The sequence below is a fragment of the Sciurus carolinensis genome, chromosome 1, assembly GCF_902686445.1.
Source record: "Sciurus carolinensis chromosome 1, mSciCar1.2, whole genome shotgun sequence".
Taxonomy (NCBI): Eukaryota; Metazoa; Chordata; class Mammalia; order Rodentia; family Sciuridae; genus Sciurus; species Sciurus carolinensis.
The window spans coordinates 94136203-94163216 of record NC_062213.1 but is presented as its reverse complement, the minus strand read 5'-3'; the positions used below and the strand labels follow the sequence as shown (position 1 = coordinate 94163216).

General features: G+C 49.5%; 2 protein-coding genes and 1 long non-coding RNA gene across 14 annotated transcripts in view; 2 read left to right on the top strand and 1 right to left on the bottom strand.

Moving 5' to 3' along the window:
- The first annotated feature begins 248 nt into the window (after nt 1-248).
- On the top strand, nt 249-1657 carry Rxfp4 (relaxin family peptide/INSL5 receptor 4). The gene has a single exon (XM_047536066.1). It carries the CDS (start codon nt 434-436, stop codon nt 1547-1549), a length of 1116 nt encoding a protein of 371 aa, XP_047392022.1. The 5' UTR covers nt 249-433; the 3' UTR covers nt 1550-1657.
- A 3271-nt stretch (nt 1658-4928) lies between these two features.
- The window catches only part of Arhgef2 (Rho/Rac guanine nucleotide exchange factor 2), a 53933-nt gene continuing 31847 nt past the window's right edge, over nt 4929-27014 (bottom strand). For 6 of the 12 annotated variants that reach the window (XM_047535212.1, XM_047535308.1, XM_047535250.1 and 3 more), the window contains 22 exons: nt 23964-24017; nt 23143-23287; nt 21010-21077; nt 20606-20669; nt 19836-19965; nt 19308-19417; nt 19001-19147; nt 17842-18092; nt 17502-17627; nt 17017-17134; nt 16590-16838; nt 14162-14238; nt 12871-13040; nt 11788-11855; nt 10002-10202; nt 9498-9617; nt 9302-9369; nt 9125-9160; nt 8860-8910; nt 8257-8700; nt 7541-7724; nt 4929-6504 (listed from right to left, as the gene is read on the bottom strand). In XM_047535212.1, coding sequence (XP_047391168.1) covers nt 6431-6504; nt 7541-7724; nt 8257-8700; nt 8860-8910; nt 9125-9160; nt 9302-9369; nt 9498-9617; nt 10002-10202; nt 11788-11855; nt 12871-13040; nt 14162-14238; nt 16590-16838; nt 17017-17134; nt 17502-17627; nt 17842-18092; nt 19001-19147; nt 19308-19417; nt 19836-19965; nt 20606-20669; nt 21010-21077; nt 23143-23287; nt 23964-24017 — 2955 coding nt within the window. In that variant the 3' untranslated portion in view covers nt 4929-6430. Of the gene's footprint in view, nt 6505-7540; nt 7725-8256; nt 8701-8859; nt 8911-9124; nt 9161-9301; nt 9370-9497; nt 9618-10001; nt 10203-11787; nt 11856-12870; nt 13041-14161; nt 14239-16589; nt 16839-17016; nt 17135-17501; nt 17628-17841; nt 18093-19000; nt 19148-19307; nt 19418-19835; nt 19966-20605; nt 20670-21009; nt 21078-23142; nt 23288-23963; nt 24018-25889; nt 25967-27014 lie in introns of those variants that run through there. The other 6 variants (XM_047535356.1, XM_047535778.1, XM_047535697.1 and 3 more) reach the window with 3 other exon arrangements.
- LOC124972038 (uncharacterized) lies at nt 19636-26869 on the top strand. The gene is made up of 3 exons (XR_007106426.1): nt 19636-19981; nt 22682-22774; nt 26600-26869. It is a non-coding gene; the product is annotated as an uncharacterized LOC124972038 (long non-coding RNA).

Below are 27014 nucleotides of genomic sequence, written 5' to 3'. Positions count from 1 at the left end.
ATAGAATGCTATCCTGTCATGTATGAGGCCTTGGTTTGGTTCCTGTCATTCCTGAGCCAGGGAATCTCTGGCTATCTCCCTGGGGTGCAAACTTGGGGCTGCCCTCCACAGTGAAATAATTCCCTCTTCTCCTCTTCCTCATTGCATAGAGCTTTCTCTCTCTCACACACACACACATTTATCCCCAAGTGTCAGGTCCTTGCTTAATATGCCCCACCTACTACTGGCCTTGCCCAACAGGGAGCAGACAGGCTGTTCCTTTCACACCCCTCCCTCTGAGGTATGGGTGTGGGCTGAAGCTCCTGGCAGCTGGAGCCCCAGAGAAGCACTTACACCCTGAGCCTCCTGCTGAGAGCCTACAGTGGCCCCCTGCCAGTCTGGCAGGCACTTGCTGGCTCTTCTATTCAGCAACACCAACCTCTGATGCCCTGCAATGCCCACACCCAATACCTCTTCCCCTCTACCCACGTTCTTCTGGGTCAACACCTCTGGAGGCAGCACTGACGATGCTGGGATGCCTGTCCAGTTTCTTGCCCTCAGGGTCACGGTTGCTTTGGCCTATGGGATTGTAGGAGTCATCGGCTTGCTGGGAAATTTGGCTGTGCTGTGGGTACTGGGTAACTGTGCTCGGCGAGCCTCTGGTCTACCTTCTGACACCTTCGTCTTCAATCTGGCTCTGGCGGACTTGGGGCTGGCACTCACTCTCCCCTTCTGGGCAGCAGAGTCAGCACTGGACTTCCACTGGCCCTTTGGAAGTGCCCTCTGCAAGATGGTCCTGACAGCCACTGTCCTCAACATCTATGCCAGCATCTTCCTCATCACAGCACTGAGTGTTGCCCGATACTGGGTGGTGGCCATGGCTGTGGGGCCAGGCACCCACCTTTCACTCTTCGGGGCCCGTGTGGCAACCCTGGCAGTGTGGGTGGCGGCTGCTCTGGTGACAGTGCCCACAGCTATCTTTGGGTCTGAGGGTGAGGTGTGGGGTGTGCGCCTCTGCCTGTTGCGCTTCCCCAGCAGGTACTGGCTGGGAGCCTACCAACTGCAGAGGGTGGTCCTGGCTTTCGTGGTCCCTTTAGGCATCATCACCACCAGCTACCTGCTGCTGCTGGCCTTCCTGCGACGGCGGCAACGACGACGGCAGGACAGCAGAGTTGTGGCCCGCTCTGTTCGTATCCTGGTGGCCTCCTTCTTCCTCTGCTGGTTCCCCAACCATGTGGTCACTCTCTGGGGTGTCCTAGTGAAGTTTGACCTGGTGCCCTGGAACAGCACTTTCTACACCATCCATACCTATGTCTTCCCTGTCACCACCTGCCTGGCCCACAGCAACAGCTGCCTCAATCCTGTGTTGTACTGTCTCCTACGGCGGGAGCCCCGGCGGGCTCTGGCAGACACCTTCAGGGATTTGCGCTCAAGGCTGTGGCCCCAAGGCCCAAGCTGGGTGGAACATGTAGCCCTAAAGGAGGTAGGCAAGCAGTGGGTGGTGAGCGCGGCCCAGGAGAGTGGTCCTTCCACTCTGCTCATGAACGTGGACAAAGGGACACCTGGGTGAAGGGTATAAGCTGAATACTCTCCTTTTCCTGGGATCTACAGGTGCAGAATCCACACATTCTAAGCTGCCCTCTCTGCCAGGCTACAGTGTCCTCAGGGAAAGTCTGACCTTTGATCACCAGCTCTGGGTGTGGTGGAATGGGGGAGGCCAGGGCTGTGGGAAGGGCTGGGTGCAACTGAGTTTATAGAGGTGGGAAAGAAGAGGAACTGAGAATAAACCTCTGGATTACCTACGGATCGTCTTGACCTTTTATCCCAGTTCCACCTCCAGTACAGTGTGGGGCAATTTTTGCTCCATTTCTGCCTTTTGTGAGAATTTTCAGGAAATTTTCCCTACAGGGGTCTAGGCTAATGGATCAGAGGTCAGTGCCCATCTCCCTGTCTGTCCTCCCCCCACCCCACTCTAAACAGGTTATCTCTTATAGTACCAATGCTTAAAATGTCCCCTTCCCCTGGCCATTCTCCTCTTCTTACCATTTTAGGGGTGCCTACAGAAGACTCAGACTCAAAAGTTGTAGCTTCCCTGCAGCTACCTGAGATGCCAGGTTTGGGGTCTTGCTAGAATCCCTAGTGCCTACCACACCCTTGGTGTAAATCCTTGGTGCTGATTGTGATTACCTGTGTCTCTCCTTAAATTAGGATTTGAAAGGTAATAACTGGCTGAGGCCAGCACAGTGGCACAAGCCTATAATCCCAGCAGTTTAGGAGGCTGAGGCAGGAGGATTCAGAGTTTAAAGTCAGCTTCAGCAAAGCAAGGCGCTAAGCAACTTGGTGAGACCCTGTCTCTAAATTAAATACAAAATAGGGCTGGGGATGTGGTTCAGTGGTTGAGTTCAATCCCTAGTACCCACCCCCCAAAATGAGGAGTAAGCTTCTCTTGAAGGTAGGTCTCCAAGACATAGGGCTCCCCTTTGTTTTTAATGATTGTTAGCCATTATAAGGGAGTTTTGGGGGGCTGGGGATATAGCTCAGTTGGTAGAGTGCTTGCCTCACATGCACAAGGCCCTGGGTTCAATCCCAGTACCCAAAAAAAAAAAAAAAAAAAAAAAAAGGGAGTTTTGGGGACAGTACTGGAAAGAAGGGTGGAGCGAAGACAGGGTGGAGGTCCCAACTTTGATTGCTTCCTCCACTGTCCTCAGGACCAAGCTCTCTGGCACACCTTGTACCCAGGACACCAGCCATTCAAGGTCCAGAGCAGTAGTACCCCCTCTGAAGGGGAAACCAAGTGCCTCCAGGTTCCCGTTCCTGCCCCAGTACCATTCAGTTGCTGAGAAGAGGTCACCCAATTCATAACATATTAAGCAATGTGAAGGAGATTTAATTAGCCTCTTGATGTTTAATTTCCTCTTTTTGATAATGTTTAAACTGGTTCCAAAACTCCAGGTCAGTTCCCAGACAATTCAGGAAGATGGAAAATCCTCCCCTACTTCAGTATCCCTCTTCCAGCAGCTCCTCTGATGGCCTGGCTGGCCTCCGGATATTGGCTCCTCTGGGGGCATCTTGGCTTTATGGGAACCGGAGGTAAATATTGACAAAATTTACGAAGGTCCAAGTCAGAGACAAATGAATGCATTTGTCTTTGGAGGAGGGTGGGAGAGGAAGGGGTGGGGAACAGGAAGATTGAGCAGGGTTGGACACAGCAGGCTTGGATCTCCCCTAGGAATGAAAGAAGGCAATGGCAGGCTTGGCTCCTGGAGCATAAAGCCAGAGCTTTGAAACTGCAGTAGGATGCCTTGCATGGTGGAGCATGCCTATAAATCTCAGTGATTCAGGAGCTCACACCCCGGCAGGAGGGTCACAAGTCTCAGGTTAGTCTCAAACTAACTGAAATTAAAAAGAGGAGCTGGGGTTGGGGTTAGGTGGTAGAGTGTTTGCTTGGCACGTGTGAGGCACTGGGTTCGAGCCTTAGCACCACATAAAAATAAAGGCGTTGTGTCCATCTACAACTAAAAAAAAAAAAAAAAAAAAAAAAAAAATTAAAAAGAACTGGGGAAATGACTCAATGGTAAAGCACCCCTGGGTTCAATCACCAGAACAAATAATAACAAAAGATTAAAAAGCACCAGGAGGGAGAGAGGTTCAATCTGAGTTGTTTTTTTGTGGTGCTGGGGATCAAACCCAGGGCCTTGTGTTTGCGAGGCAAGCACTCTACCTCTAACGACTGAGCTATCTCCCCAGCCCTCAATCTGAGTTTTCAAAAGTAGAATTACAGAAGTGACAGGGTCAGAATGGTGAGAGCTGGGAGGGATCCTGCTATCAGGAACAAGCACATCAGAGATATGCTTTGGACCACGTTTTGGAGCTGAAGACTAGGAGGTGGCTTATGTACAGGAATGGCACTACTGGGGCTAAAGCAATGCTGCTCTCCAGGGACTTGTGGGCTTCTCCACACCTGCTCTGGGATATCTCAAGGGTTCCCCATTTCTCTCCAGACTTGGTGGGGGAGGAATTGCATTCCCTTTCTTGGTGGTCTTTTGGATGCCGTCTGCCACCCCCATTCATCCCTACCAGTCTTTCTCCTTCCACTCCACCTTTACAGGTTTGGGTCTTAGCTGCTTCTGGGTGACTTGGAAGGCAGCTGCTGAGGCCCATGTCAGTGTGTTTGAAACTTGAAGCTCTTGGTATTTTTAAGTAGAGTAGCTAAGGGGTCAGGGGCAGAAATGAAGGGTTAGAACTAGGACTGGCTCCTTCTTGGCCTGGCAACATTTTTGCACCAAGCATATAAAATGAGGACATTTTCTACCTCTTAGGATTCCCATAACCAATGAGATAAAGCTCCTTGAAAGATCCAGATGCTGGTTGAGTGGAGGGAGCTGGCTGTGCCAAACCTATCCCCCAGCAATTTAAAGTCCTCTTTCTAGGTGGGGTCCTAAGCCCTATTTTTCTCATCTTACTCCACAGGCTCCAGCAGCATGTGCATGCACAACAGCATGAACATAACCCCAAGCATTCCCCACCCCTGTGGCCCAAGTGAAGGGTATCATCCAGAAACAAGAAGTGACATGAGGCAAAAACAAGAACTGAAACCAGAGGCAAAGAGCCAATGAGGAGCTCCATTTTAGGCTGATACCATAGCGACAGATCAGAGCAGGATGGGGGTTGGACTTGAACTCAGTGACACTAGGGGCAAGGGTAACAGGAACTGTGCCAAATGGGGCAAGAAGCAGATATGACTTCTGAGCACAGCATACAAATAAGATGAAAATAAGTTTTCTAATATTGGCATCCCCAAGAGCTGCTGGAACCTCAGTGCCACCACTTTTTTTTTTTTTTTTGATACTGGGTATTGAACCCAGGGGTGCTCAACCACTGAGCCACATTTCCCCGGCCCTTTTAATTTTTAATTTTGAAACAGGGTCTCACTGAGTTGCTTAGGGCCTTGCTAAGTTGCTGAAGTTGGTCTTGAACTTGTGATCCTCTTACCTCAGCCTCCTGAGCTGCTGGGATTACACACATGCTCCACTGTGCCTGGCTAGCCCTTTTTCTTAATTTTGAAATAGGATCTCACTCAGTACCCAGCCTGGCCTTGACCTTGGATTCTCCTGCCTTAGCCTCCTGAGTAGCTGAGGTTACAGGCGTGTGCCACCATGTCCAAATAATTGTGCATTTTAAAAGATTTGTAGCAGCTTCATTCATTAGTGCCCCCTCTCTTCAGTGAGGCAGAGGGCCCTTCTGGTGAGATGCTGAGACCCATACAGAAGAATCTGGGTCACTGCCTGGCTTGCTCTGTTACCATCACCCTCAGAATGAGCAGATATTACAAGACAGCACCTTACGGGGTTTCAGGTCTTTAATTTTCCCTGCTTGATCTTTTCCTTTTCCTTTTTTTTTTTTTTTTCCTTTTTTTTTTTTTTAAACAATCATATTGGCAGAAAAATGGTTGGAGCTGGTGGGCATTGGGGGAGTCCACTGATAAATCCCCCAAATTCACTCTGAGGTTTCAGGTTATGGTTGCCGAGGTGGGAGACAAAGTCAGGATTCACACAGATTTCCCAACCTACCCTAGAACTTTTTCCAAATGGCTGATGAAGAGGGTCAGATAGGAGCCCCATTACTATAGATGAAGGGAGAAGTCACTGTCTCCCCATTCCTCTCTCAAGTTCAGAGGTGGAAATAGAAGGCTACGATCTCTAACTGCCTACAATCTTCTCTTAAAAGTATAAAACACGTGCAGTTGGCTTTGGTACAAAAAAGAAAAGAACAGTAAAACATTCTGGTCCCTGTGGGTTTTCTCCATCACCCCCAATAAACCATTATGGCCACCCTAACTTCTAGGCCATCAACTCTAGGAAGCCAGGTTATCTCCCTGGGGTTTCCTGGAGGATGGAGAGAAGGAAGAACAGTAGTAAGAGGTGGAAGAGAGCAGCAGGGAGAGGGATATGGCCCTGCCCACAGCCCTCCTTAAAGGGGCAGTAGGGTCCTGTGGCTGTAGCCTCTTGTCAAAGATGTGTATTGCTGGGGAGGGTGTCAGGGCTAGAACCCATCAACTGCATGATTAAGCCTGAATGTACCCCAGTATAGTGTTAAAGGACAAGGCCCCCTGATCCCTATGGCTTGGTTCCCATGTCCCTGGTCCTTTAAATCTCCCCTCTCCCCCCATAACTAATAAACAATAAATAAATAAATTTTCCTAAAGTAGAGGGAAGAAGGCATGAAAAATTGGCATCTGTGGTGTCGTTTTTGGATGCCACCAAGGGGATATTGTGGCCTAAATCCCCCAGCTTGCTAAATGGCCCCAGGTATCCAAGGATTCCAAGAGCTGGCAAGGACAATCAGCAGTTCTTTCAATCGTTCCCTCATCATTGGCAGATTGGAGTCACCAAGGTTTGCCCCCCTCAGTAATGTTCTTCAGTGGGGTGCAGCACAGGGGAGAGGGGCCCCCTTAGCTCTCTGAAGCCACAGGCTCCCCATCGCGGCTCTCCGTCTCCTCCGGGATGTCCTGCATTCGAGTGAAGTCTGAAGAGGACAGGGTAAAGCAGTGAATGAACTGAGTCTCCCATGGGGAACTGTACCCCTACACTGAAGCCTTCCCACCCATGGGCTGGGGGCCTCTGAGAGCCGTGGAGGGATGACTCCTCCGGGGAGAAAACCTTTGTCCACTGTCAGCAGCATAAACCCACTTAGGTACTTGGTGTACTTCGTAAGCACACACAGATACAATTTGATCAATAAAATACAAAACACTTAAGATTATAATAAGGAATCAATCCAGTTGGTTACTTTGTATTTTATGAACGTAATGTTAGAACTTGGAGATCTCTGAAATTGTTTTACTTTATGTTTGTGTGTGGTACTGGAGGTTGAACCCAGGGGCACTCAACTACTGAGCCATATCCCCAGCCCTTTTTTATATTTTATTTAGAGGCAGGGTCTCACTGAGTTGCGTAGGGCCTCACTAAATTGCTGAGGCTGGCTTTAAACCTGCAGTCCTCCTCCCTCAGCCTCTCGAGCTGCTGGGATTAGAGGTACGCACCACTGCACCTGCCTGGTGATTGTTTTACTTTGAAATTCTATTTCTAGGGTTGGGAGTGTGGCTCAGTGGTAGAGTACTTGCCTAGCAAGTACTAGCATGCACAAGGCCCTGGGTTTGATCCCCAGCAATGCAAAAAATAATAAAATAAAAATCTGTTTCTTCTTGAAAAAGTTGAGAGTCACCAACCACTCTGCTTCCTGGAGTACCACCACCAACTCCTTATCAGGCAAAATAGTAAGTCCTTTATCCCTCTCAAGAGTTACTGTGGTTTGGCAGTGGTACATGCCTACAATCTCAGACGTTTGAGAGCTTAAGGCAGGAGGGATGTAAGTTCAAAACCAGCCTCAGCGACTTGGTGAGACCCTGTCTCAAAATAAAAAATACAAAGAGTTGGAGATGTGGCTCAGTGTTACTGTGAACCTCAGTGGTCAGTTAGCACCCATCTGGAAGCCGCAGTCCAAGAGCTTGTGTACCCAGGAAATAGCTTGCCTTTATTCCATGTCCCCACCAGGGTCTTACCTCGTGGACTGTGGGGTGGAGACAGACGGCTGCTACCTTCCTCCTCACTGCCGGTGTCAGGGTCACTGCTGTCTTGCAGTCGCTCTTCTGGACTACCCAGCTCCTGCCTCTCACGGTCCTCAAAGGGTCGGTGGACAGAACGAACAGTCACAGGCAGATCCAGGCGGTCATGTCCTCGGCTGGGCTGTGGAAAGTAGGCAGAAAACACAGTGGGTTAGAAGTCGAGCAGTGTGAAGACTGCAGGCTCTGCTTACCTGGGGGCAGGGTCTCCTGCTGAACCCCCATACCCACTCTCTTCTCAACAATGACTCCCCTCTGATAGATTCCCCATCAACCAATATCTTTTCGGGTGACTATTTCCTTCAGCACCTATCCCCGCTCCTGTTGAAACTTTTTGTTTTCTAACCAATTTTTTTTTTTTTTTTTTTTTTAAACAGCACTGGGCATTGAACCCAGAGGCACTCTATCACTAAGCTATATCCTCAGCCCTTCTTTAAAATTTTGAGACAGGGTCTCCCTAAGTTGCCAAGGCTGGCTTCAAACTTAGGATCCTCTGCCTCAGACTCTGGAGTCCCTGAGATTACAGGAGTGTGCCTGTGACCCCACGCACACAGCTCCAACCAGAATCTTAATATTCTTCCAATCTGTTGCTTGACTTCACTTCTGCAGACCCTTATGTCCACTCCAGGTCAGTTTACTGCTCCAAGTTGCCTTACCTGAGGGGGCGTGAAACTCAAGTACAGGGCATCGCCTGCTGGGAGGCTGCGCCTCCGAGGATCCAGAGGCCTGCGGGCCCAGGGGGCCTCAGCTGGGAGTGGCTCAGTCTGGCCCAAGGCGGCCAGCTGCCTGCGAGCTTCTTCCGCCTCCCGCTCCAGCAGCGCCCGGGCCTGCTCACTCTCCCGGAGCCGGGCTTCCAGGCTGCCAGCCTCAGTGGCCCGTTCCTCGCCTAGCCTTCGGCAGCGCCGCAGCTCCTCTTGCAGCAGTGCGTGTTGTCGCTGCAGCAGTGCCAGCTCTGTGGCCTGCTTTTCAGGAGCCAGAGGGGCTGTCCCGGCCCTGCCAGCCTCCCCATCCCGAGAGTTGGCTCGGGACAGCTTCTCCCGCCGCTCAGGGCCCTCGGGGAGACGAGCTTCCATCAAAGTGTCCTGTTGGGCCACAGCCGCCTGAGGGTAGGGCAGGGACAGAAGGGTAGGTATATCAGGAACCCTGGTGCCTTCTATCCCTTCCCCACAACCTCCAAGCCTGTTAGGATACCCTATCTACATAGGCATCTTTGGCCTGGCTCTTCCCCACCAGTCTAACTGTAGTCCTTGTCCACTGACCTGTAGGCCATGTAGAAGTCCATAGAGATTGACCAACCGCTGTAACGCCTCCTGAGGACAGAGGAGAGGGTGGGAACAGGGCCCAAGCTTCAGGATGGGAGAACTGCCCAGAAGTTGAACAAGAGTGGGTGTGGGGACAACAGGATCTGGAGAGACACTTTGAAGTATACACATTGTCCCCCACACCACTCCAAATTGGGCTATAATTTTTCAGGCTGAGAATACCCTCCCTTCAGGTTCCTATACTATCATATTCCTATCTCACCTCTTGTGGGGATCTCAGCTGATTTCCATTTCGATCCTGCAGAAAGGGCAAGGGTGGGAAGTCAGCAGACCCGCAAATCCCTGGTGTCTGCCCTTGATAGCTTTGTGCTGAGCACCCACAGGCCAGCTGTCCCCTGCCCAACCTCCAGCCACATCCTGGAACCTCACAAGGACCCACCTTCTGGCTACAGTCTGAGTCAGCTCTGCAGAGTTCAATGGAGCCATTGAAAGTTCTGGCCTCACCATCTGTTGAGAAGGAAAAGGATGGGTTGAGCTCAGTTTCCCAGGGCCCTGACCCCACTCCATCCCTGGCACTGCCCCAGTATCTTTAGCTCCTCCCACCTACTACATCAGTCCCATGTCCTGGCACTCACTGGCAGTGACCCCAGGACTTGTGTTACCACCGCTGTCTGGTTCCAAGGGCAGGGCTGATTCTCGGGGTGTCACGAGCAGCTCTACTCCAGGTCCCACCAGCAGGTCTTTCAAGCCCTCCACTGAGGGGAAAGAAGAGAAGGTTAAGGACAGGAAGAACAGAGACCCCTATAAGGTATATACCATTCACCCAACACACAAGCCACCCAGGGCAAGTCCTCTGTAAGACAGAGGAGTTTAACTCACACAATCACACAGGAGACAAAAGTCATTGAAGATGCCCAATGGGGTGCACAAGCATGTGCAGAATGAGAGGTGTCCAACAATATCAAGGACAAACTCTCTATCCTGCCCCGCTCCCCAGGAACTGGCATAGGATGGGCACTCAGGGGTGTTTATGGACGGGGGGTAGACAGCCTCAGCTCTGTGTGTTTCCAGATCTGCCACATGTCCACATTCTGATGGTAAGCGTACAAGCCTGGATTCTACCCCAGGAGCTCCCTCACCCTCACGGATAGCATCCTGTAACAGTCTCTCGCCACGAGGGGATTCAAGGGACTCTGAGCGGAAAAGGCCCCTGGGCAGGGTGGGCAGGGGCATTCCGCTGCCGCCATCTTCTTCTGCCTGGAAGTGGGTCATCTCAGCAAACAGCCCGACCTTCTCCTGCAGCAGCTCCACCAGCGCGCGGTCCTTCTGCTGCAGCTCCACTGCAGACAAGGAACAGATGAACACACAGAAGGGCCCAGAGGGTCCCCAGAAGAGCCAGTGGAGGGGCTAGGCAGAGTGGCAGGACTTAACTTTTTTTTTTTTGGCATTTAAGAAAAAAATTATTTTGGAGAAAAGTGACACATACGTTTTTGTTTTAAGAACAAAAGAAGATTCATGGCAAAGGTTGTAGGTTGCCCACCTCACTCTTTGCATCTTCCTTTAATTAAAGAATACATGCAAGTTTCATCTGGACACATGGCTACCCAGTTAATGACAACCTGTTTTACAGTTAGACATTCCCATGTGACTAAATTCTGGCCTTTGGATTTGTTAAGCATCTTCCAGCTCTTCCCTTACAAAAAAAAAAAAAAAAGGGGGAATAAACTCATTCCTTTATTCTTCCCTGCCAGCTGAGAAGCAGATACAATGGTGGGGCTGAAGTAACTACTTTGGATATAGAGATGAAAGTTGATGTTGAAGATGGCAGAGTTGTAACACTAATTTACACATCCTACTTAATTCTTAAATAGGAATAATCTACATTTGGGGGGTGGGGGCGGTACCAGGGACTGGACCCAGAGGCATTTTACCACCGAGCTATAGTCCCAGTCCTTTTTATTATGGGACAGAGTCTCACTAAGTTGCTGAAGCTGGCCTCACACTTGCAATCCTCCTTGCCTCAGTTCCTGAGTTGTTGGATTACAGGCATGTGGCACTGTGTCTAGCTGAGAAATAATCGACTTTTTTTAAAAGGGACTTTTGTTGGTATTTCTGTATAGCAGTTAGGCCATATATACCCTAATTAATATTAAGGTTCCATAATGAAAAAGTTAGTTACTTGCCCAACCCTGGTCTTCCTAATTTCTTCTCCCAGAGGTAGCCATAGTAATATCTTTCTAGTAATATTACACACATAAAATATGTATGTAATTATATCTATCTACATTTAAATACCTTTATTTTGGTCATAAAGTTTTTTTTAATGTGGTGCTGGGGATTGAACCCAGTGCCTCATGTGTGCTTAGGCAAGTACTCTACCACTGAGCCACAGTCCCAGTCCCACATTTTTGTGTGTTTGTGGGAGTACGGGGGATTAAACCCAGGGGCATTTAACTACTGAGCCATATCTCCAGACCTTTTAATGTTTTATTTTGAGACAGGGTCTCACTAAATTGCTCAGGGCCTTGAACTTGCAATACTCCTGCCTCAGCCTCCCTAGTTGCTAGGATTATAGGCACATGCCACTGCGCCTAGCTATCCACATTACTTTTAAACAAATTATAGCATATATTTTACATTGTTTAAATTTTTGCTTTTTTCACTTAATGTATTTTGGTTTTAGGTCTACATCAGCCCTCATGGAGCTATCTCATCTTTTAATAGTTGTGTAGTATTCCATTATGTGGATATGTCATAAATCATGTGACAAGTTCCCTAAGTATACTTTTTGTTGTTGGTGTAGAAGGACACAATACCTTTATTTTATTTACCTATTTTTATGGGTACTGAAGATCAAACCCAGTGCCTCACATGTTAGGCAAGCACTCTACCACTGAGCCACAACCCCAGCCCCAGTGGACTTACTCTTGATCCGCCGTAGGTAAGCCTCATCCTCAGTTTCAATCAGGGGGAAGTCCTCCCTGGATGGGCATCTGGAGGGGTCACAGGTTGGATAGGGTTGTAGGAAGACACTAGGTTAGATACCAGGTACCAGCCTTCCCTCACTTCCCACACATGTGCTATGCTCCCCTCTTCTAATAAGACTCCTCAGTTCATGCCCTGATGTCATTCATTCTTGACCTCTCCTTTTCTTTTCACTGATTGTCTGTGTTTAAAGGATATAAAGATTATCAAAATCCTGTTTAGGGGTATAGCTCAGATTCTAGCATGTGATTAAAACAAAACACTTAACAGTTCTTTGTTGCAATTTTCTTTTTCTTTTTTTTAATACTAGATTGAACCCAAGGTTGCTCTACTCCTGAGCTACATCCCCATCTTTTTTATTTTTTATTTTGAGATGAGATCTTTGCTAAGTTGCCCAGGCTGTTCTCAAACTTGTGATTCTTCTGCCTCAGCTTCCCTAGTTGCTAGGATTATGGGTGAGCACTACCACACTTCTCAATTTCAACATTTCACTGTGCTTTGATTTCTTTTCCTATCACAATTAAACATACAGCCCCAAATCTAGTGTGTGCTCTAAAGATTTGCTGATTGAACACATCAACCAATTTCCTTGTTGCTTCTATTATTAAGTCTGTTTATAAGACTTGCTCTTCTTCTCTCTAGTATCAATGCTTTCCTTAGCCTCTTTTTCATTCATCTTTAGAAAATAAAGGTAAAATGCAATAATTCAAATAATGACCCTGTGCCTACACACCAAGATGTTAATGCAAGTGGAAAAACCCTGCTGGTTGGCAGGTATACCACATGTGACAGCTCTGAGCATGCTGCATTTGAAGGGCAGTTGGGCTTGTCAGCATATAAAATATGACTTTGTAGGACATAAAGATCATAGGTGACCTTTCCTTTTTTGGCCCATCTTGTTTCTCCCTGAGTCTCTGCCGCCACCTCTGAATGCTGGTTCTGTTTCCAGTGAGTACCACGGCCTGGGACTGATGCTGTAGGTAAGGAGGCCATACACACATACAGGTAGCAAACAACACTCACACGCGCACACTCTGCTGAATGACACGGATCCAGGTGCTCCGGTCATCCCGGGATGCTGTATGCACCTCATACATCTCAGGCGGGGCTGCGCTGATCAGGAACATTCCTTTTTCCTGGTTGGCGATGTCCCGAACAATCAGATTCTGCAGTGATACCACTGAGGGTTTGTCCTGCCAGTCAGGGGAAAGGAAAAATTAAGCCTAGGAATATTGAGATATTTAGGTCTTCAATCCAGGAATGTCCTAAGGATTGAAGAAGATATCTACAACATAAGTTAAGAGCCCAGGCTTTAGTGTCATCTAGAAAAAACTTAGAGCTGGGTGAGGTGGTGCACACCTGTAAACCCATAGGCTTGGGAGGCTGAGGCAGGAGGATCACTTCAAAACCAGCATTAGCAACTTAGCAAGGCCCTAAGCAACTCAGTTAGACCCTGCCTCTAAGTAAAATATTTTATTATTTTCTAATTAAAATGTATTAATTATATTCTCTAATTAAATATTTTAAAAGGAGGGGATGTGTCTCAGTGGTTAAGTGCTTCTGGGTTCGATTCCTAGTACCAAAAAAAAAAAAAAAGAAAAAGAAAAAGAAAAAGAAAAAATACTTAGAAATGCATGTGACTCTATGACCCTTGACAAATTATTTAACTTCCAGATTTACTCTCATCATCTATGAAATAACGATTCTGTAAGACTTTTATACCTTTCTCATAAGTGTAAAAGGGCCTGCATGCCATAAAAGTATCTGTTAGCTATTCTTATTTTTTATCACATTAATGTAACAGCTACAACAATAGTTGTTTGACTCTGGAGGTCTTCCAGGGCTCTTTTGGGGTTGGGGAAGAAAGCAAGAAGGGTCTAAAACTTTTATCTGTGTTAAGAAAGAAGATTGAGCCAGACATAGTGGTGCATCCCTGTAATCCCAGAGACTCAGGAGGTTGAGGCAGGAGGTTTGTAGGTTCAAGTCCAACCTCAGCAACTTAATGAGTACTAAGCAACTTAGCAAGACCCCGTCTCAAAATAGAAAATAAAAGGGGTTGGAGATGTGACTCAGCGGTCAAGTGTCCCTGGCTTCAATCCATGGTATCAAAAAAACAAAACAAAACAAAACATGATGGGACTGGGGCTGTAGCTCAATGGAAAAGCACTTGCCTAGTACGTGCGAGACACTGGGTTCGATTCTCAGCACCACATTAAAAATAAACAAATAAAATAAGGCATTCTGTCCATCTACGACTACAAAAAAATTTAAAAAACAAACAAACAAACAACAAAAAAAAACATGAAGGTCTCACCAGGGCAGGAAAGATGTACTTCTGGTCCTTCTCCTGGAGAAATAACAGCACATCTGTCATCAGCAGCATCAGCACATCTGGTTGGGGAATGAAGGCAGGAAAACGGTCAACACTAAAGGGTCTAAGCAGATATTCCCCTCTTTCCCAGGGACTAGGCCTACCACGTCAACTAGAACTTCCAACTCCCCTTCACCCTGGCTTCTCTTCCTTCTGGTTTCTTACCACACCTTTTTAAGACCCCATTCTTGGGAGTATAGAGATGGAGGGCAAAAAAAGATGCTACCAGATGAAATGCTTCTTGGGCTGGTAGAGACCACAAGGGATCACACAGTGCTTCTGGAGAACACTCCTTCTCCAGCTGATTCACGTTTTTTAGGCAAGGGTCTACAGATCCCTAGGGTATCCACTGCTTCAGAGGCTCTATAAGCCCTCTGAAGTTGCAAACACATTTTTACACATTAATAGAACACACATGCATTTTCCTGTATGATATGGCCCAAGATTTTTTGGTTTTATTTTACTTTTTTTTTTTTTTTCTCCTGTGGGTCTCACAGCCCAGGCTGGTCTCAAACCCCTGGGCTCATGTGATCCTCCTGCGTCAGCCTCCCTCATAGTCAAGACTGCAGGCATGCACTGCCACCTCCAAATAAGCCCAAGATATATATATATATGTATATTTTTGTACTGGGGATTAAACCCAGAGGTGCTTAACCACTGAGCCACATCCCGCCCTTTATTTAATATTTTATTTACAGACAGCACCGAGTTACTTAGGGCCTTGCTATGTTGCTGAGGCTGGCTTCGAACTTGTGATCCTCCTGCCTCAGCCTCCCAAGCTGCAGGGATTACAGACCTGTGGCACTATGCATGGCCCACCACGTTTTCTTTATCCATCCATGTCCAGTGCTGATGGGCACTTAGGCATGTGCCACGGAGCCCAGCTAGATTTTTTTTTTTTTTTTTTTTTTCTACTGGGGATTGAATCCAGGGCACTCTACCACTGGGCTACAGCCCCAGTTCTTTTATAAAAAAAATTTATTTTGAGATAGGGTCTTGCTAAGTTGCTCAGGCTAGCCTCAAACTTTTGATCCTTCTGCCCTGGACTTCTGAGTCACAGTGGCATACTCGGCAGGTCCAAGATTTTTGTGAGTCATAAGATTCCCAGAACAAGAGGGGCTGTTTTTTTTCAGACTTTAAGTCTAACATCTAACTAGTGTTAAGATCTTTTTAGGTATCTGACCTAAATTCCCCCTACCCCAACATATTCCCACTTCCCACTTTGTGCTCGGTAGGGAGGAAGAAGTTAGTTTCTTTCCACTAAAGGAGGACTGAAAGGCCAGCCCCCATGCATCTGTCTTTGAACAATCCCATCCCCTGCAACCCCGGCAGGATCTGCTTCATTTTGCTTTTCTGCCCCACCCTCTAGGCTCTCAGATCCTTGGGGGTGGAGGTCTGCACTCCAAGAGGGAGGGAGGAAACAAAGGTCAATTCTATAAAACTTGGATGTCACAGTCAAGAAAACACATACTCACCCTTCGCCCTTGGGGATCTTACTAAACTGTGGGCACACAGAAGAGGAGGGATTTTGCTAAATGCCTTCAGAAATAGAGCTCTCCAGCCTTGCTATTTTTAACCCCCCATGCTTTATATTCTTAGCTGCTGCGTGGGAGGGATGGAAAGGAGAGAAAGGGATGGAGGAAAAAAAGCTGGTGAAGACTGACAAATATCCAGGCCCAGGGAGGAGAGATTTCATGACATCCATGGAGAAGTTCAGGCAGACTCTGGCCTCAGGTATCACAGTTTACCTTTATCCCCCATTCCTCATCCCCAAAGCTGAGGCTTGCTTTTTATTTGCCCTGATTTAGTTAGGAAAGACTTGCAGGTACAGACAAATTCTAGAAAGTAGTCCTGGGAAAGTATGCCCTGCGCTCCAACATGTCCCTTCTCCTCTGCCCTGCCTGTCCTTCCCTGGGTTCAGTCCACTCCTCTGGGACTTCCCTTGTTGCATTCTCAAAACTCTGGTGGCTGGGAATCCAGAAGGGGTAATCAACTGCCCTGATCTTGTCCTCTGCTCTGTATCTTCTTCACCAAAACTGATGGCTCTTCGGCCAGGTATGTAACTTAGTGATAGGACACTTGCCTAGCACGTATGAGGCCCTGGGTTCAACCCTGAGGAGCACTAAATAAATAAATAAATAAAGCTGGTGGCTCTCTGAGCATGCAAGGACCATGGAAATGAATCCATATTGATAAGTTCCTCTCTGGTCCATGATATTAAATGCACATTTGAGACTTTTGCTACAACAGACACCATGTCTTTTCCTCCCACTGAGTCTTGCCCCGGAATAGGACTGCACAAGAGGGATCCTAAGGGTAGATGTATCTTCCACCTTCTGACTCTGAACTCTTGCTGAGTCAGGTCACTGACCTTTGAAGCGACCCGTTGCTGTCTTCCACAGCAGGCAGCCATCATGGATGAGCTTGCGCCGCAGAAGTTCCTCTCGACCAAAGGGCCCCTTGCCAGGCACTGGGGCCTGGGCCCGAGGGTCCATGCGGTTGTAGATCTCTTGCAGGCGGGCCCCTTTCTCCAGCTCGTGCACATCCTGGTCCACATTGGACAGTAACTCCTTCACTAGCCCCAGTGCGGCTGTTAGGTCCTGGCGCTCCTCCTCAGCCCCTGGTGCCAGAGGGTGGGCATAGGGCATGGCGCAGCTGGCTTCACTCCAGCCCCGATTCCCAGGGGGTCTGGATTATACCTATATAGCTACCCAAGGTTCCATGCCTTGGAGGGCCACCATGAGCCTTTCCTCATCAGAGGCAAGCCTCTCCACCCACACCCTCCGAGTCCTGCTCACCATGGGAATGCTGCAGGATCCGGTTGATGAGCACTGGGTACTTGGTGATTCGCTGAGTCACCAGGAGGATGCACTCCTGGACCCCATGCCGCTTCAGCACAGCTGAACGGGTCACTTTCTGAAAGGGAAGAGGCAGGACTCAGGGTAACAGAAAAACTTGGAGCCTGAGCTCTGGCACTGGCACTGCCTTGGCCTTACCATCTACCTAGGTGACAGGGTCTGGGACAAGGGAATACCAGCACCACGGGTCTGTGGTGAGGACCAACCTTATAAGGTAGTGAGAAATATGTGGGGAACTAGCACGAAGTACTGTGCTACTATGAGGAGTGACCATTGATAGGACCAAGGAGTGGACAGATCCATAACAGGGGTGAATGGCTGACCTTCATGGGTACAGTTCATGGATTAACTGGCCCCCATGAATGGTGGGGCTGGTTTGGGCCATGAGAGGCAGCTCTGAGCATGTCCTGAAATGGCTTGCTCACCCGGATGAACTGCTGGAAGCGTTTGTCTCGAGCATACAACTCCTTATAGAGTTTTAAGGCCTTGGTGTGGCGGCTGCAGAACTCTGAGTAGGTTTTCCGCATCTGCTCTGCGCTGGGACCTGAGAACTAGAAGTCAGGGGAGTGATGCTAGGTCAGCATTTTCCCAAAGCCACAGCTTATTCCCTGGACACACCTCTGGCCTCCTGCCCGAAAGGCTGACTTCTTGCTCCTCCAGCTCCCCTCAGTGCCCCTTCAGCCCCCAGAGTTTTGCTGGAAACAAGAAGTGCTCCCCTCCAGTCACAGCTCCATGAACCTTACCCAGGGGTCCTGCCTTTCCCACCTGGCTAATGAGCAGGTCACCCAAGCGATGGATGACAAAGTTCCGGGAGCTGCCAGGACATAGAGCCTGACGTCGGCGTTCTAACAGCTGGCTGAGGAAGCGTGTATGGATGTCACTGAGCTCATCCACACAGGGGAACAGGCCCTGGACTACTCCTGGCTCCAACTGTAGCTCTTCCAGCATCCCGGTGCGGAAGAGGCGGGTCATGATCTTCAGCGTCCTCACATGGTGCAGCTCTGTCTGGATTAGCTCTGTAGGGACAACGGAACATTTGGTTTTCTGCTCTGGAGTGGCCATGATTTGTGGGGCCCTAGACTGGTCCCTTTCAGGTTAATATCTACATTATTGTGATCTTCGATAATATTTTGTCTTTCAGTACTGAGGATGAACCCAGGGCATTCTACCACTGAGTTACAACCCCAACCCTTTTTATTTCTTATTTTGAGACAGGATTTAAGGAAGTTGCCGAGGCTGGCCTTGAATTTGCAATCCTTCCACCTCAGTCTCTCAAGTCACTGGGATTACAGGCGTGTGCCACTGCACTCTGCTTAGACAATTTTCTATTTTTTTTATTTTTCTCTTTATGCCATGTCATCAAATGATAAACTATTTGCAGGCAAGAATCACATGTCTTCTACGTGTCTAGATTCCCCACGGTCCCCAGTCTAGTACTAGGCATAGAAGAGGGAGAGAATGAGGACTGAATTGAAGAAAAGATAAAGATGGGGCCTCGTAGCCAGGTGTGGTGGCACACATCTATAATTCCAGCAGTTTGGGAGGCTGAGGTTGGAGGATCACAAGTTCAAAGACAGCCTCAGCACTGTAGCAAGGCCCTAAGCAACTTAGCAAGACCCTGTCTCAAAATAAAACATTTAAAAAAAGCAGGGGATGCTGGGGATGTGGCTCAGTGGTTAAATGCAAGTGCCCCTGAATTCAGTCTCTGATATCAAGAAAAAAAAAAAAAAAAAAAAAAGATGGGGCCATAGAACCTCTTGGGCTCTGTGGCTGAGGGGGAAACCTAATACCTGATATTGGGCAGGGTCACAGAGGCCAATAGGTTAGGAGGCAAAGGGTCTCAAGAGGTGGGAGCTGACAGAAAGTAAGACACAGAAAAACAGGAGCTGGTGAAGAAGAGGAAGACGAGAGTGGGTGTGCTCACCATAGATGACGTCCTGCTGCTTCATCACCTCCTTTTTGTGCTGCTGCAGGAAGCTGCCATCCACAGCAAGGCTCCAGGAATCGGCTGCAAAGTCCTTTTCATCCATTTCAAAGTCACTCATCAGCTCATTGTAGATCACCTCTGCACCTGGACACCAGAGGCAACTCAGTCAGATTCTCTTCTCTGGGTCCTGGGGCCTTCTCTAGATTCTTTCTCTTCCTGCCCTTCCCAGGATGCTTCCACCAGCCATTCATTCCATCCCCTCTTCATCTTCCTCAGGTAACCCCCAGGCTCTGGGCACACTCACCTTCATCAATAAGGGATTCCACCGACAGGGTTCGGTTCCGCATGTTGAGGGAGTCTGTGGACTGTGAGAGGATCCGACGCAGCCCCAGGGGAGTCTCATCATTGAAATGTCTGAAGGGAGTGGAGGCTGTTTGCATCACCCCCACTCAGGCAAAAGATCCCTCCCCAGGGGGGGAAACCAAGGCTGGGATCTGAGAGGTAGTCGCTCTGGCTTTTCCTTACTCCTCTATAATTATTTTTTTGGTAGTACTGGGGACTGAACCCAGTGGTGCTCTACTACTGAACTACATCCCTAACACTTCTTGTTTTTTATTTTGATGCAGGGTCTTGCTAAGCTGCCCAGGATCTTCCGGAACTTTCAATCTTCCTGTTTCAGTCTCCCAAGTTGCTGGGATCACAGGCATGTGACACCACCATACCTGGTTCTCTGTCTACAATTCTGAACTCAGGGACAGAGAAGACCATCTCGGCTCCCTAGGGCTCCATATTCTCTGATGCCTGGCTCCCCTTTCGCAAAATAGAGGCTCACCCAGCAATGTTCGTAGTGGAGACACTCTTGGCTAAAGACAAGGACGAGCGGCCACGGCGGGAGCCAAGGAGGGACTGCCGGAAGCTGTCTGAGGGGTAGATGGCAGAGGAAGGCCGCTCCCGGGTGGTTGCTGTTGGAGAGAAATGGTGAGCAGGCAAATATCAAATGCTGGTACCTTCCAAGGATTTGGAGCTCCCAGGCTCCTCCTCACTGGAAGGGAAGTGTCCTCTCCCGCCCTCTTTTGTAGACAAGAGATGGTCACAATGACAACAATTCCAAGGTCCATTTGTGCAGTCCTCCACATTTTCTTAATGTATTTCGTCCCCAAAATAGTCTAAGAGCAAACTGAAGCTCAGAAAGGCAAAAAGACCTGTCCAGGGTGACCCAGGGGATGGTGAGTAGGGATGCAGGCTCTGCTCTTCCTGCCTAAGCATTGTGTTCTTTCTATTACATCAAAGTTGTCAAAACTGACACTTGACAACCACTGCCAACACTCCCCCAAATGCAGTGTGCACAACTGACAGTAACAGCATAGGATGTGGCCAAGTTTGGGTGACCAACCATCCCATCCCTCACCACATTGGGTCTCTCCTGTTCTGCCCGTAAGCCCAAGAATCTACCATCATCCCTTATGCCCCCACTAGCTGCTTTCACTGAAGGAGAGGAAGGTGTTGTGCCTGGGAATGACCTCATGGGGGCAGCAGAGCCTGTGGACTGAGCTGCCTTGGGTCCAGGCTCTTAAGGGGGCTCCCCCATTCCCCACTACTCACTCTTACTGCGAAGAGAAACAGACTGCAAGGCAGTGTTGTTCTTAAGCAGAGCGGCTTTCTGTTGCTGTGAGACAGAGCAAGAGAGAGACACCAAGAACAGCTGTCACCCAAGGATCACCCCCCAGGCATGGGACAGGAGCTGGGCAGCTGGCCCCCTCAGGAGAAAGCTGGCACCGTGGTTAAGGGCATTGAGGTGGCTGACATAACTCCAATTCTATGGGGCTATGTCTAGAGCAATAGACCCGGCCCACTTAGGGGACCCAAGGCCTGGGGTCAAGGTTCTGGGTTGCCCTGTGATGTGGAAGGAGGTTGAGGAAAACAGTAGGGAATGAATGGAAAAGGCATGAGGGTACCACACACTTCCTACCCTCTCCCCCAGCCCTCTGCCCTCCCTGCAGTCTCACCTTCTGCTTGACCTTGGTACAGTTGGCGAGGGTGTCTTTACAGCGGTTGTGGATAGTCACATTGCAGGCTGGGAGGGTGGGGTAGAGAGGGTGAAGGGAGGGCCGGGTGGTACAGGAGGGGACATACCCACATGCAGACACCCATGTCCCCCTAGCCACACAGTCCTCAGACACTCCCCCTTCCCAGATTTCTCATCCATTACCATACCCCATTCCCTCTCCTCCCACCGCCCTTTTCCTTTAAGCAGGAAATGGAGAGGGGGGTTTGGGTGTGAAATGAAATTAAGCAATCAGGAGAGATGGACAACCCTGAACCAAGGATGGCCATGATGAGGACTAGAAGGAAGAAGGGGTTACTGCTGCCAGAGATGAGCTCAAGCACAAAAGAGGTTGAGAATGGCAGATGGGAGAAAGGACTCCCACAGAACAGAAAATGGCACTGAGGCAGCTGGGATGGGGGTTAGGGCAGAGGGGGACATTAACATTCCCTGAGCAAATGCCCCACATTTACTTTATCCCATCAGTCCTTGGAGGCTGACTCAACTATCCTCATTTTACAGATAAGGATCCTGTTCTGGAGAGACTAAATCACCTGCTAGTGGTAAAGCAAGTCTGAATTCAAAGACCAGACTCCTCCCATTGCCCCACAGGGATGCCACAGACTCTGGCTGGGTCTAAGCAGTTCCAAGGTGGATGGATCCAGTGGGGGGATAGGGACAAGTCCATGCCCTTCCCTGCCAAGGCTGCCAGCCTTCTATATGGCTTCCAGTCAGCCTGCCTTCTCCCTTCCAGGCCTGGGGAGTCCTATTCCCCATGTAAGGCAAACCCACAGCTCCCACACTCCATCTGCTGCTCCCCACCCCCACCCCACCTTTCCAAGGGTAGAAGAGAAGAGAGGAGGCACAGCCAAGCTTAAGCACAGGACCACTGCCATCCCCTTCCCCAAATGCCCTCAGTCCTTAGCCCTCTCCAGCTTCCTCTCCCCACAGCCAACACCGGAAATTCTGCTAACTCCTTCAGACAATACCCAGCACCATGTTAACTTCCACAAATACAAGGCAAACAGGGTGGGGCGGAGGGGGCAGACAGAAGTGGGGGCTGCAGCAGTGCTCACCCCCACTGGAGCTCCCTGTTCCTACCCCCAACACCTAGTGTCTCTGGTTCGAACCTCCGCTTTCCACCTGCTCTCAAAATAGTGCTGCCCGCCTCCCCAGTTCCCCTGGCAACAAGCTTCCGGATTGGATATTTTGTCAGGTCTCTAGAGGGATCTAGATTGGGGTTCCCTCCTCGCCCTCCTAACTCTAAATCAAGCAGTAAGGAAGCAGAGAGGGGAGGCCTCACTAGTTCTTTCTGGGGGTTTCTTCCCCCCAGTTCCATAGGGATTTGGAGGGGCAGAGCTTCTCCTCTGCTGGTCAGTACCAATCAGAGGCATCTCAACTATAAATTCGGAGGAACTGGGGGAGGGGCAAAGCGAAACTGTCTGCATAGGAGTCACAGGGAAAGAAGGAATCCTTGTCTGTGCTCCAAATTTAGGGTTGCCTCAGACCAGGGTGAGGATAGGGTGTTCTAGCCCCTTCCCCTCAACCACACATCTCTGCTGTCTTCCTGTGCTGTCTAATCAAATTGGAAACTGGAGATGGAGGGACCTAATCCCATCTTCTCCTTGAAATAGGGTTTTCACAGACTCTACCCATAAGTCAAGAAGGGGCAAAAGGACCCTGAATGTCCAGTTCTGCCCAGGAAGATGGGCGGAACCAACTGCAAGGTTGGTAGCTTTCTCCCCAGCTCCTCTCTCATCCCCCTCTTGCACACACATTCTTGCTTCTTCTCCAATCAGTTCCCCTAACCCTCAACAGCTGTTCAGGGAGCAAGAGGGATACCCAGTGGGTGACAGCTGCAAGGAGAGTCCTCCCAGCCTCCCCTCACCCACATCCTCCAATAGACCTGCTCATGCCACATTCCAACAGCCACCACCCTCAGTGTGAAAAAGGGAGCAAGCATCTGGCCTGGCACTTGGGCCCAGCTGGGGTTTCAGAAAGGAGAGTCCCCCGTATGGATCCAGGGCAGAAAGGACAGATGGAAAGACAGGATCAGTGGGCATCCAATCTGAGAGAAAGGGGCCAAATAACTTACTTGGGCAGACGAGGGCTTCCTTGGCTGTGATACTCTTGTTACAGGCATAGCACATGGTCATGCCCGAAACTGAGATGGTGGTGAAGAGGTGCCCATTCGTATAGCGGGCATCCTTGGCTTCCTTCATCTTCTCCTTTTCCCGGGTCTGCAGAAGGAGCAAGAAACACAGGAAGTGAAGTTAGACAATGCCAGCGTGCCTTGAGTCCAGAGAGACAGGCTGAGGGCAGACTTGAGAAATGCCAGCCGGGGAAGGCTGGAAAGACAACAGTCCCTACAGCAGAACCTGCCATAGGGTGTCAGAGGTAGCTGTCCAGGAGTAAGCAGGCCCTGGAATGGCCAGTCCCAAAAGTGTTTCTGGGGTCCTTGACCTACCTGGCCCCTACGGCTGGGTTGCCTCCTGTTGCCACTCATCTCCCTGGCTCTAGAGCTCTGCGTCCTCACTCCACCTCCCAGCCCTAGCTCTGCTCGCCCCCGAGCTGCTGTACTCTCTTCTCTGTGCTGGGGGGGAAGATGCGCAGAGAGGAGGGGAAAGCAGGCGAAGCAGAGGGTGCCAGCTCACCAGCGCTTTCCAATCTATGGGAGTGAGCTCCTCTCATAACCATGACAACCGGTGTTGGAGCTGCTGTCTCTGTGGCAGTGGGGTGGGGGGGGTATCAGGGATGGGAGGGCAGAAGATCCCCTTATTAGACTGGCTGAAAGGACAGAATGTCTCCAGGGCCAACCCCAACTCAGGGGTCAGGATGCCAAACCTTTAACTTTTCTACCCACACTCAAAGTCACATGCTGTTTCCTCTCTGGGAAGTAGCATGCCCCCCACTAACCTCTAGGCAGGGGGAACCTGGATTTGGTCTCAGGTCACTCCTCCTCTCTGGGACCTTTAAAGACAGAAACCCAGTCAGCCAGTGTGGTTGTCCTGGCAGAAAATCCCCTCTGCAGTCTTAACTTTTATCCTTCTCAAATTATGCTCCAGAGACGAAACCTATAAGAGCCCTCAATTGCTCCTCAACCAACTGGTCTCCCTCATTCTAGAAGTCCTTCTGACATTTACCCTCCATCCTTCTAACCCTGGTCTCTGCAGAGATGGGGGACACCATGTATCCCTCCTCCAACCTCTGAGGCGGGAATTTCCCATTTTGGTTTTCTCTTCTCCAGCTTCCCATTGGCCTCTGTGAGTCAAATCATTCTCTCTGACTTCTTTTCTGTCCTTCCTCAAAATCCTGTGAAGGTGATAAGATTGGGAGACCGCGCCACTGAATCCAGGATCTTCTTCCGTTATCACCTCAGGTCTCTGGATCTTTGTCCTCCCCTCTTGGACAAAGCAGGAAGGGAAGCTAACCACTCCCTTCAAGGTTCCTTTTGCCTCTCAGAAATCAAACATCAGAGTCAGGCATGGTGGTATGTGCCTGTAATCCCAGTGACTTAGGTGGCTCAGGCAGGAGGACCACAAGTTCAAGGCCAGCCTCAGCAACTGAGTGAGGCCCTGTCTCAAAATAAAAAAATTAAAAGGGCTGTAGATGTGGTTCAGTGGTTAAGTGCCCCTGGGTTCAATCTCCAGTACAAAAAAAAAAAAAAAAAAAAAAATTAAAAGCAGGATTCAGATTGTCCAGGATCTGAGCCCCAACGTTGGGGACAACGGTTGGGACCTTGGGACAGAGACTTTGGGACAGAGACTAACACCTTGGTGGGTAGCCTTCAACCTAGGCCTGAGGAGGCTGGTCCTGACTAGTTCCAGACACACTGGCAGTCAGTGGGGGGAGGGGAAAGACACAGACCAGTGTTCAGGGCAGAAGAGGGTAGAAAAGGGAAGTGCTGCACAGGGGGCTGAGTCAACAGTACAGGGGCCAGAGGGCACTTAGCCACAGCGACCTGGAGTCCCAGGATATTCTGGTGGTTCCAGATTCTCCTCCCAGCCTCTCCTCAGCCAGGGAGAAGCAGAGTCCAGAGGTCCAGAGGCAGTACCTTTTTTTTTTGGTACTGGGGATTGAACCCAGGGGTCCTTAACCACTGAGCCACATCCCCAGCACTTTTTAATATTTTATTCAGAGACAGGATCTCGCTGAGTTGCTTAGGGCCTTGCTGAGTTACTCGAGGCTGATCCTCCAGCCTTGACCTCCCCAGTCACTGGCCGCTGGGATTACAGGCCTGCCTTTCCTGGACTTCTTATGTGCCTTCTCTTCCTAGCTCCTGGTTTTGTCATGGCCACATGGCCATGGCCACATGGCCACATGGCCACATGGGGGCCATCTGGTCCCTCCCCTCCTCCTCTGTCCTGTAAGCCACTCCTCCTCCCCTAGGCCTCCAACTCTAGGATCTGACATTGTAGCCTCCCTTTTTCTATATTGGTACCTAGCTACCTCAATCACCAGAACTAATCATCTAATCATCTGTCTTGCTCCAAGGTATAATTCTTTAATTGATTAAATGTTCTCAAAAGACCACATTTGCCTCTGAATAATAACCTTTTAGGACCCTCAAAGACCAAGTCCAAATCTCCCTTCTCACTGCCATGTACTGTCCCTTCTTTCCCCATCTCCTGCCCTCCCAAAGTATAAGCACTTATGAAATTTGAATTCAAAGCAAGCAAGCAATCAAACATGAAGACAGCATTCAAAAGAACAGGGTGATGCCAAAAGGCACAGTGTTGCAGATCTGCCCCAATACTGCTAGGAGTCCCCCTTTCCCAATTTCTGTACAGCCTCTTCCTCCCCGCTCCAGCCTTCTCCCTCTCCATCACACTTGGTACTCACCTGCTTGGCCAGCTCTGATGAGCATGGGCGTGGCAAAGGGAGAGAGGACTGGGGCAGCCAGAGAGTCAGTCTCTAGTGGCCCTCCCCTCTCTGGCATTGATGCCCCATTGACAGTCTAGGTACCCTGGGCCCTGCCTGCTCTACCTTCCAACACTCACCCTTTCTTGGAGTGACCCCCTCTCTAGGTGGGCCAGCAGCGGGCAGCAGCCACAGCAGCAGCACATCCTAGTAGCAAGCGGCCCTGGCACTGCCTAGCACTATTGTCCCAGAGGTGGCCTGTGCCCGCCCCAGGGCTCCAGCTGCTGAGGATGGAAGGACACAGAGTCTGCTCACCAAGGGCATCTGCTCCAAAGGTGGAGTGAGTGGGTTGGTTTGTTCTTTGTCCTATTCTCTTCAGGTTTTTTGTCTGTTTGTTTGTTTCCTACAGGGGATTTCACCTCACTGAGCCATATCCCCAGTCCTTTTTATTTTTTGGAACCCAGGGGCACTTTACCAATGAGTTAGGTCCCCACCCCTTTTTAATTTTAAGACAGGGTCTCACTAAGTTGCTTAGGCCCTTGCTAAGTTGCTGAGGCTGGTCTTTAACTTGCGATCCTCCTGCCTCAGCCTCAGGAGTTGCTGGGATTACAGGTGTGTGCCACCATGCAAGGCTCTTCCAGGATTTTTTTTTTTAAGAAAATCACATTGGTTCTCATTTACCCACTCCCCAGGCAAGACAGCCCTTCATCTCCATACTCCATCCTGTCCACCGAGAAAAGGTCCCTCACTCTACAAATCCACAATACTGCCCTCCAGACTCAGAGGCCCTTCCTGCCTGGTCCAGCCCTCTACTGTCCAGCATCCAAAGGTCATTTCTGTCTCTTTCTCACAAACTTCATGAAAAGTCTTTTTGGGCCTGGGGTTGTGACTCAGTGGTAAAACTTACCTAGCATGTGTGAGACACTGGGTTCAATCCCCAGCATCACATAAAAAAAACTAAATAAACAAAATATTAAAAAAAAAAATTTTTGCCTATACTGCCTTTCTCTATGCCACCCCGACATCAAGGATTAAGGGAAGAGTGTGAGCACACCTAGCAAAAAGACTGGATACAACATCAGGCATTGTAAGCCCCTCCCAAGTCAC